The following is a 10,064-nucleotide window of genomic DNA, read 5'->3' on the forward strand; positions in this document are numbered from 1 at the left end:
GTCTGCACATGAAAACTCTTTAAGTACTGAGATGAATGAAGACACTGCAGATTATTGGATGTTATGTACTGACCAGACATTTGTAAATGCCTATTGAATCATTCACAGGAATGCCTGACCTATCAGGGTTAGGGGTTAGGCTTAGGGTTAGCTAGGGTTGGTTAGGTTTAGGGGTCAGGGTCAGGGGTTAGGGTTATTTAGGGTTGGGGTTAGTTATGTCAGCAGTACAAGTCAAGAATTACTAAGTAGTCTGGACATCTACAGTCTACACTAGTGGTATAAATATGACGTATGTTGGGTTTGGAACTAATGGAAATGTTCCCATGTGCACATTATTCATACTCCTGCCCATGGACGTAGTTTTGATTTCATAAGTGGGGGGGACACAACCTGGGGTGGCGAACTGTTGAGCGGGGGGGGGGGGGGGGGGGGTTGAATGAAAATTGTTGAGCGCTGTGAACAAAAATTGTTGAGCGGGGGGGAGCTCGGAGCTGCATGATCCTAGTGCTAGATTTGTCGCTATTTGGATATTGTTTTTTTAACCGTTAAAAAGTGGGGGGGACATGACTTCGTCGCTACTTAAATATTTGGTTTTAACTGTAAAAACTGGGGGGGACCAAAACCGGCTTTTGAAAAAGTGGGGGGGACATGTCCCCCCCGTCCCCCCCCAAAACTACGTCCGTGCTCCTGCCCCATGCAATATTTCCATATATCAATATTTACTTTCAGAATTTACATTTTGCTGATGTGACTGAGAGAGACTCAATCAAATGTCATGTGGTCAGATGGAAAGTTTCTGCCCCTCCCTTAGAACATCTAGTGTAATACCATGTCAAATTTACCTTGTCATCCAGAATGGGAGAGAAAACAGGAATGTTTACTGTATCTATCCTTCAGCACCTGGAAAATAAATGAGTTCAGAGACAGAAGGAGACACACACCCACACACACACACGCCTCTATGTGCTCTCATATACATACATATCCCCCCACACCATTGCACCACCACCAACAGTCTGAACCGTTGATACAGGCAGGATGGATCCATGCTTACATGTTGACAAATTCTGACCCTACCATCAAAATGTCGTGGCAGAAATCAAGACTCATTAGACCAGGCAACTTTTTTTCCAATTTTCTATTGGAAAATAGAATTTTGGTGAGGCTGTGTGAATTGTAGCCTCAGTTTCCTGTTCTTAGCTGACAGGAGTGACACCCGGTGTGGTCTTCTGCTGCTGTAGCCCATCCACCTCAAGGTTCGATGTGTTGTGCTTTCAGAGATGCTCTTCTGTATGCCTCGGTGTAATGACAGTGAGTGTGAGTGTGACTATATATATACTGCTCCAAAAATAAAGGAAACACTAAAGTAACACATCCTAGATCTCAATTAATAAAATATACCAGTTAAAAATATTACTTATTGGATGTTTTTTCAGTGTCAATGTATTTTCAGTGTAATGTCACACTACAGCGTTCTCCTGATGTTCTCCTTGGACTTTGACACATAGGCTATATATATATTTACAGAGGTTCGACAATGAAATTGAAACACCTGGTTTTAGATCACAATAATTTATTAGTATGGTGTAGGGCCTCCTTTTGTGGTCAATACAGCGTCAGTTTGTCTTGGGAATGACATATACAAGTCCTGCACAGTGGTCAGAGGGATTTTAAGACATTCTTCTTGCAGGTTAGTGTCCAGGTCACTACATGATCCTGGTGGAGGAAAATGTTTCCTGACTCGCTTGGGCAGCCGTGGTTTTATGTTTTTTGGATACAATCCGGGTTAGCACCCAAACATCCCTTTCAGACAGCTTCCTCTTGCGTCCACAGTTAATCCTGTTTGATGTGGTTCATCCTTCTTGGTGGTTTGCTGACATTACCCTGGATACCGTGGCTCTTGATATATCACAAAGACTTGCTATCTTGGTCATCTCTCTCTTTCACACACACACACACACACACACACACACACACACACACACACACACACACACACACACACACAGACTATCTATAGAGTGCCCTGCTTCCATTAGATTGCACTGTTATTTACCACTAGATGGTGAGTGTGTGTTGTGGGAGGGACAACCATTATGTGAGGATCATGTGCCACTCAGCCTAACTGCCTTCCTCCTGAAACCTTCCCAATCTGTGGTGCAGGAGTCTGTTCAGTTCTCTGAGTTTTGTTTAATGCTTTTTGGGTGGAGACGTTCCTAGCAGCAGTGAGATTAGTATGATGCCATTTAATGAGGCTGAAACTCATGAGTAAATATGGTTTCCATTATAAGTGTACTCACAGGCTGAGGCCAACAGTGATCTCAACTTTGCTGTGAAGATGTTGGTCCTGACACAGACACACTCTCTGAATGCTCTGAGCCCAATATGGTGAATTCATTGGTGCATTTGAAATGAAACCCTGCAAACTGCTTTAGGGCACAGTCATTATGGGAATATGCAGTATGCTAGTTTCAATGTACCCATTGTAACTGATTATGCAATGTAGTCTTCCCAATGGTCAGCATGTAAACCTGCAGAGCTGTTGTTTAAATAAAGATACATTCACAATTTATTATTCCCCATTTTTAAAAAATTGGAATGAAGTAATAGAAAGTAGAGGGAGAGAAGAAGAACGTGACATTCGGGCTCTATAGTGTTTACTGTGTAGTGTTTTCATCATAGCATTTCTCTAGAGTCTAACATGTAGCAAGACCCAAATAACCCTAACACTAACCCTAACCCTAACCTAACATTAACCTAACACTAACCTAACCCTAACCTAACACTAACCTAACCCCAACCTAACCCCAACCTAACACTAACCTAATCCTAACCCTAAAGCTAACCCTAGGTCAGCATTTGGACATAGTATTGTGGATTGTGGACACTAAGCATTGTGGATGACCAAGTTCATCCTTTCATGGCAGCTGTTTACAATAAGGCATAAGGACATATTATTTTCATTTTTATATGGTTCACAGACACTAAAGATTTCCGGTGTTCACCCTTTCTGTGCTGCCTCCCCAACCCCATTACACACATGTTCATGTCCAATTAGAGATCAGATAGGAGAGCATTTTGGATAATGGATAAACTCAGGATAAAGGATCTGGAACTCTGGATAAAGATCACAAACACATTTTGGCTCAGTCCATACAGGCACAATAACCCCTATCCTGACCATATAGAGCCTCTGGTAGTGAACACTCACTTGCATGCAACAACACAACATGCAAAATACAACAAACATTGACGGTTATTCATATACTACACAATTAAACTAAATATCATTCACTCCTAAATGTCTCTGAAACTGCAGTTTGGTACATCAGAACCGTCTTTATAATTTACTAAAGATAGCTCAATAACACTTAAACCTTCTTTAAAGTTAACTAAAGACATGGTTGGGGTTAGGGTTAGGGTTAACTAACTAAAAGTAGCTCAAGGAACCTTCTTATAATACTTTCCATGCAATGCTCTCTCAGTATTCACAACCAAATGAGGTCCAGTACCCCAACAATAATTCAACGAATGAGCTCACATCAGTGCTAAAAACTGCCCATACTGTAAATTTTATTCTAAGATATCTTAATAGTTACACATATAAACATTAAACATATGATGAGAACTAGGTATTTAAACGTTAAATGTGTGATGAGAACTAGGTATTTAAACACTAAACGTGTGATGAGAACTAGGTATTTAAACACTAAACGTGTGATGAGAACTAGGTATTTAATGGTAGGATCCAGGCCTTTTCGTCACCCTTGGGGTCTGGCTGGGTGGTGGACCCATTGCAATTTTTGTTAAAATAATCAGCAGATTTAGCCCAATTGCAAGTAAAATAAACAATACATATGTTAAATTAGTTTGCTCTCTTATTTATTTATTAGTTACTTTTTTATTAAAATGTAACACAATAAGGAAATGAATCATAAATCATGCTGGCTGACAGGCTGGTCCTATGGCTAGCTGCTCACGGGCTGGTGCTAACGGAGCTGGCTGCTGCTCATCCTCCTTTTCATTATCACTATCAGACTCTGATATTTCAGAAATGTGATCCTGAAATTTCTTCTTCTGAATCACCATCAAAATCCTCTGTCTCTTCCAATATCAGCTGTAAGGCAGTCTGAACTGAGAATAGCTTTGCCATCTTTTATAGCATTTTTAGCATTTATAGCATCATGTCCCCATGATTGGGTGAAACACACACACACACACACACTCACACACTCACACACTCACACACACACACACTCACACACAGGTCCAGAGAGGAGGGAGGGATAATGAGGGCTGAGAGAAAAGATGCTTCTTTCAGATCTCACACCTTTGTCTCTATAGAGATTCTTCCTCTGCTGTCTGACAATATGCAATCAACCCCTGATGTGGCAACCTTCAAAAGTGTTGATGGTTGCCCACCTTTGCATGCAAAACACCTCTGTCCTTTGTTTGTATATCCTTTAAAGTCATACAGACGACTATCAACTACCCAACCCAATGTTGATTGCCCACCTTGACTAGCCCAGGGCCCAGTGGACCCTGGCCCCTGTATGTAATACAAATGTGAAGGGGGGGGGAGTGGTGGTGGTCATTGAAAAATATTGTCATTGAAAATATTTTGAAATATTTGAAAATATTTTCTGATTTATGTTGCTCACGGAAAATGAGCCAAGGACCAATGAATCTCAGTTTGAAAAAAAAATGTAGAATTTTTTTAAGCTGATTTTTTTTAAATGTGTGATGAGAACTAGGTATTTCACTGAGCTTCTGATGATCTGTTTGACCTGCATATTAAAGTTCAACCAATATGTGAAATTAAATGATGCATGTAAAATACACCTGAAAGAGGCTTTGTGTGTGTGTGTGTGTGTGTGTGTGTGTGTGTGTGTGTGTGTGTGAGTGCGTGCGTGCGTGCGTGTGTGTGTGTGTGTGTGTCCACCTGTGCAGTCCTATCTGAGATGACATTTTTCAGTTCCCCTTCTTGAGATCGAAGGGTCAGGTTCCCTTGCTCCAAACCTTTCATGATCAGGGTTGCTGACCCCAACCCTAAACCTTGACCCTAACTCACAATGTCACCTAAAAAAACAACACTAAAAAAAACCACATTATCTTAACTGGACCTCATTGAGCACAGTGACAGCTGCACCAGGTTTTTTGGTAGGGTGTTCAAGAACAGATCCAGAGCCGGAGTGGCTAATCGGGAGATTCGGGAGGATTCCCGATGGGCCGGCTCTTGTCAATCTCTAGTTTGGGCCGATTGGGATGGAAAAATAATTTTGGGCCGGATTTGCGCATGAACCTCCCGGGCTGAAAAAGTGGCCCACTCCAGCCATGAGCAGATCTGAGTATGTAGAGCTGTTTTATTCACAAGTCCACCATCTATCTGCTTCTTAACAGAAGTCCTAACACAAGGGCATCGTTTCAGCTGACTTAATCTTGACCAATTAATATTTTTGCGCGTTCTAAAATCTAGTGCATGAACATCCAGAAGAAGTTTGAAATGTCGACTTTTTCACTAATTTTGAGATGGTGGTCAATGAGCTTCTAATTGGTGAAGCAAAGCCTGCTAAAATATTATTATTATTGTTGAGCTGTTGTTGGTGGTGTTGGTGTTAAACTTGGGATGCGAGGGTGAAGTGATGTATGCCGTCATCTACGGTACATTTATACTCTGTTGTTAAGAACTTAAGAAAATACTGGACAATTGGAGAATAAAGGTTGACATGACATGAGCGTTCACATAACTTTTACTTTTACCTAAAAGTAACTGTACACTTTTGGAACACTTGATGCCAGTGGACAGGAGGTATAATAATATAGTAAACACGCTAGACTGAAAAGATTGGCTGACATCTTGTTTTACAGGTGCAACAACTTCTAAAAGGCTCAAAGTACAAAAGTTCAACGTTGCGCTTACGGGACGAATGACCCAGACGAGCGTCTGAGGTGCGGGGATCACAGCAGGTACAGTACGTCTCGTCGTTTTTGTCTCTTCGTGAGTGTATTTCTCTTGAATGTGCCTTTAAAATGTTCAAGTGTGATTATTTGCGAAGTTAAGTTGAATTGGCTGTCAAAGGGGCGGTGATGTGCCCTGTTTGCGCTTCATTAGAGAATATTTCTGCCTCTTAACTCCTTAAGGGCGGGAGCAAAACAACTGCGATTCTGATTGTACGTTCGTGCCACATTTGCTCTCTGTTGTTTTCTAAAGGTCCGGACTGTGGAAACGCGGGTTGTCTGTGGAGTGGTGTGACCACAGTTTGTGTGTTTCAGGAGAAACAGAGAGCTTGAGGAGAAACACAGAGAGCTTGAGGAGAAACACAGAGAGCTTGAGGAGGAACATGGCTTCAGATGGGACCAGCACGGCAGGCGAGAGGAAGAAGCTAGCGGATGACGACCAAATCAAAATTCTGGAGGAACATTTCACGAAAGTTAGCAAGCACCCGGACGAAACGACACTGATGTTGATAGCCGCGGAATGTGGACTGTCGGAAGAAGACACGGCGGTGAGTAAAGCGGGTCAGAGTTAACCTCTATCCCGCACTGAAGTGCAGCTCACCCCGATGATCCTCCTGTGAGCAGCGCCACCGTGTCTCACGTAGGCGCACGTCGCTTTACATTAGGAGAAAGTATTTGATTTCTGCTAATTGTTTTACAAATGGACTAAACGATCAAATATTCACCTGTTGATTCATATATAACTTCGAAACCTGTGATTAAAATGTAAACACGTTATTCGTACATCATACGAGATTTAGTGTGCATTACTTTCTTTGAAGTTGTAGGTTATGTGGGCTCAGTGGCCGTTTGAATGAGGTCAATGGAAACGTACCAAGAAACACCGCGGAATCGTGTGTGTTAGTGTTAGGGTGTGTTTCTGTTAACAACAACCACAATATCACTCACGTTCATTCACTCTCGCGCTCCCGGTACAGGAGCGCGCGCTCCCGGTGAAGGACAGGTGCGCGTCACGCGCCCTCTTACGAACATCGTTCCGATCCCCTCATCACTTACACGGTGTTTTATTAGGCGACGATTTAAAGCCTACCGGGATGTCATTTCGTTTTTGAACAGTGATTTTGACACCGACGGTGAATAAGTGTCACACGCAGTGAAGATGCGGATGCGGTTTCAAGTCTTTAGTCGAGGCGACCGCATCTTCCAATTTTCTGGCAAATTTGTAATTTCCCAGAAATTAAACAGAATAAAAAGAATGAATTACTGTAGCTAGCGCGTTGTGTGGTGGAGTTGGTCACGACAGAGGTGTCAATTCCAGGTTCAGAGTGTAAAAGTCCTCACCAAGATTTTGCTCAGGCTTCCTGGATTGTGATGATTCCACAAATTTTACCTGGATTGCACTAATTAGAAAATCTAGCAAGCTTGAGCAAAATCCTGGAGAGGACTTTTACTTTCTGAACCTGGAATTGACACCTCTGCGATTGTAATGTCTATACTTCGTCCAGAGAGTATTCTGTTATTTGAAGCTTTGTCAAGTGTATGTCCAGTGAATTTACAAAGCAAATTTGACCAAGGTGAATAGAGTATGAATAACAAGTACTTCCTTGCCTTCCTTAAATTTTATTTGAATATTAAAAAGTTTTAAGTTAGCCAGAAGTAGACCCTGCACATGACATGACTTTTACAGCACCTCCCATTTATGTTCCTCTCAAACAGGTTTCGCCTGCTAGCAGCTCTCAGTAATGCACACATGTTAAGGTGTGAGAGGGTGGGGAATGAGCGTTTGGCCAAGGGTAAAACTGGCTTCAATCTATTTCTAGTGTGAGTCTATTTAATAAACAACAAAAAGAAACTAACAAAATCAAACATATGAACCCACCCTGTTTTTAGTGTGAGTCTATTTCAATCATTTTAACAAGTGAAGGTCACTTTGTGGGTACGTACTGGACCCCCTCAAGAGCCGGGAGCAGTGACATGTGATCAGTCATAGGTTCATGTGATCTGATCTGGGTTCATCTCACTGATGAGGAATAAACAACTGGATTTCTGATATTTGTATGTCCAGAGCTGATATGCTGTTATATTTGGGCCCTGTTTCAAAACCAGATTTAACATCCCCTCACCCGCTTCAGCTGGACACCTCCCCGCCTCATTAAGGGCCATTACTGCATTAACTGAAGTGTGTTAGGTCCTTGATGGGCCCTTGTAGGAGCACAACGTCCCCAGAAAGCAGCGATCTGATGCAGCTTCAGTTTCAACAAGGACAACAGTGGTTGACAAAGCTGTTTATAAGTGGACACTTGTTCAGTACTTGTGTGCATGTCCGAGTTGTACATGGACGTTTGAGAGCGCATGTTAACAGGATTGGTGAAGTCATCCAGGTCTTACAGGCAGGATGATGGGTGCTCAGCATTTCTGTTCAAAAATGTTTTTTCTATGGAATTCAAAACGGTCCACAAGTGATAGAATAATTAGGATTTTTTAACTATATTTTATGTTTATTATGTATTTTTGTTTTATGCTTACTATGTATGTGTTAATTGCTGATTTATAAACGATAAAAGCCCCTTCTAGCTGCTATCTAGGCAGTTAATGGTTGTTTTCAGAAGGATTTGTGATTGCATCATGAACAGAACTCGGTCATGAGACACCAACCTCACAGGTGTAACAGGATTCTGAACATATTTATTAAATGAAGTGTAGCAGTTCATATCTATATACTATTACATTGTGGAAGACATAAAATAATACTCATTTGGTTGTGAAAAGGCAAACATTTACATAAGCATTTGCACTCAAACCAGCTCTGATCTTGCATCAGTCACCCTTTCTCTCTGCCACCTTGACTGGAACCACAACACTGCACTTAGATCAGTGTCCAAGAACAGTGTCTGCTGTTGTTGTCCACAGTTACAACACAATGCAAACACAGTCTGTAGGCATTTAAATAGACACTGTAGTCACATCTCCGTCTAGCAAAGAGGAGATATTCTTTCTCTCTCTCTCACTCTCTCTCTTTTTCTCTCACACACACAGTGAGGTTAGCATTGACATACATGAGTATTTTTTCTTGAACTTTTAAAACCATAAACACTTGCATAAAAGTATTCATTCTCCAAAAAGGGGCGTTGGAGTTAAAGTGATTTTGTAACTTCTAGTTTGGGCTGTGTCTGCCTGATCACAGACTCACACACTGTGTAATGGTCGACTTCTTAAGAATAAGCTGACCAGGGCTGAAGAAATCCTGATGTCATACATGTCACCAGGAAACAGAGAGCATGAGCACACTGCTGACAGCAGCTGGGGTACAATACGCATTTCTGTGGTCATTTCAGTGGTTTTGCAATCTCTAGGAATTTTGCTCTCTGTGTTCAGGAATTGCAAATCAACTGATGAAATCCTCTGCATGACACTAAATGTTTTCATGATGTGTGTTCTCTGCAGGAATGGTTTAGACTACGTAATGCTAAGTGGAGGCAATCAGAGGGACTTCCTGCTGAGCTGGGGTCAGTGAAGGACTGACCGGCTCCTCGCCCCACTCATCTCTACCAGTCTTTCATCCTGCTTTCTCATCCTCACATGGTTTCTTTGCGTCCTTCTAGTGTTACAGAGATGCTGAAAGGATTCTTTGTATTCTCTCCCTTGCTCTGTCACTCTACAGATATTTGATGATTGTTACATATTTTATTTCCTGTTTTTATTCTTTATTTTGGTCCTAGGTGTTCATGGATTAAATGTGAACTATATGGCTCATTTTATTGCAAGCATAACAATCATGTTTAAATAAATAAACTGTATATATGTGTGTATATAAAACGCTCCACTGAACAGTGTTTTCCATCATTTCTGCATGTCTGGTATAGTCTGCTAATGTGTCAAGCAATACCAAGTTGCTTTTTATATTAAAAAAGCAGTTTAGTCTGATATCTTGCTGTAGAAAATTTGAAATTTCTGTTGTTCCTCTGATGTTAATAGAATAATCAGGACATATGGGCATAGACATCGATATTTAAAACATATTGATGGATATTCAGTCTATAGTCTGAAGAAACAAGCCAAAGATTATGTGTAAAGATTATGCTTCCTAAATGACCCCATCTGAAAAC

The 10,064-nt window shown here is 41.4% G+C and overlaps 1 protein-coding gene across 3 annotated transcripts; it reads left to right on the forward strand.

Annotated features, from left to right (window-relative positions):
- Positions 1–5,858: 5,858 nt before the first annotated feature.
- hopx (HOP homeobox) lies at positions 5,859–9,843 on the forward strand. 3 transcript variants are annotated; one of them, XM_076988531.1, is made up of 3 exons: positions 5,859–5,967; positions 6,274–6,506; positions 9,403–9,842. In XM_076988531.1, exons 2-3 carry the CDS (start codon positions 6,342–6,344, stop codon positions 9,478–9,480), a joined length of 243 nt encoding a protein of 80 aa, XP_076844646.1. In that variant the 5' UTR covers positions 5,859–5,967; positions 6,274–6,341; the 3' UTR covers positions 9,481–9,842. The 3 variants fall into 3 exon arrangements, with proteins under 3 accessions (XP_076844646.1, XP_076844638.1, XP_076844654.1); XM_076988523.1 differs by having other exon boundaries at positions 5,898–5,967; positions 6,212–6,506; positions 9,403–9,840; XM_076988539.1 differs by lacking the exon at positions 5,859–5,967 and adding an exon at positions 6,047–6,171 and having other exon boundaries at positions 9,403–9,843.
- The last annotated feature ends 221 nt before the right edge of the window (positions 9,844–10,064 follow it).

Source organism: Brachyhypopomus gauderio, chromosome 2, assembly GCF_052324685.1.
Source record: "Brachyhypopomus gauderio isolate BG-103 chromosome 2, BGAUD_0.2, whole genome shotgun sequence".
NCBI lineage: Eukaryota > Metazoa > Chordata > Actinopteri > Gymnotiformes > Hypopomidae > Brachyhypopomus > Brachyhypopomus gauderio.

Coding starts and splice junctions, on each gene's coding strand:
- hopx (XM_076988531.1), top strand. CDS start 6,342: ATGGCTTCAGATGGGACCAGCACGGCAGGCGAGAGGAAGAAGCTAGCG. Junction 6,507..9,402: donor TGTCGGAAGAAGACACGGCG/GTGAGTAAAGCG, acceptor TGTTCTCTGCAG/GAATGGTTTAGACTACGTAA.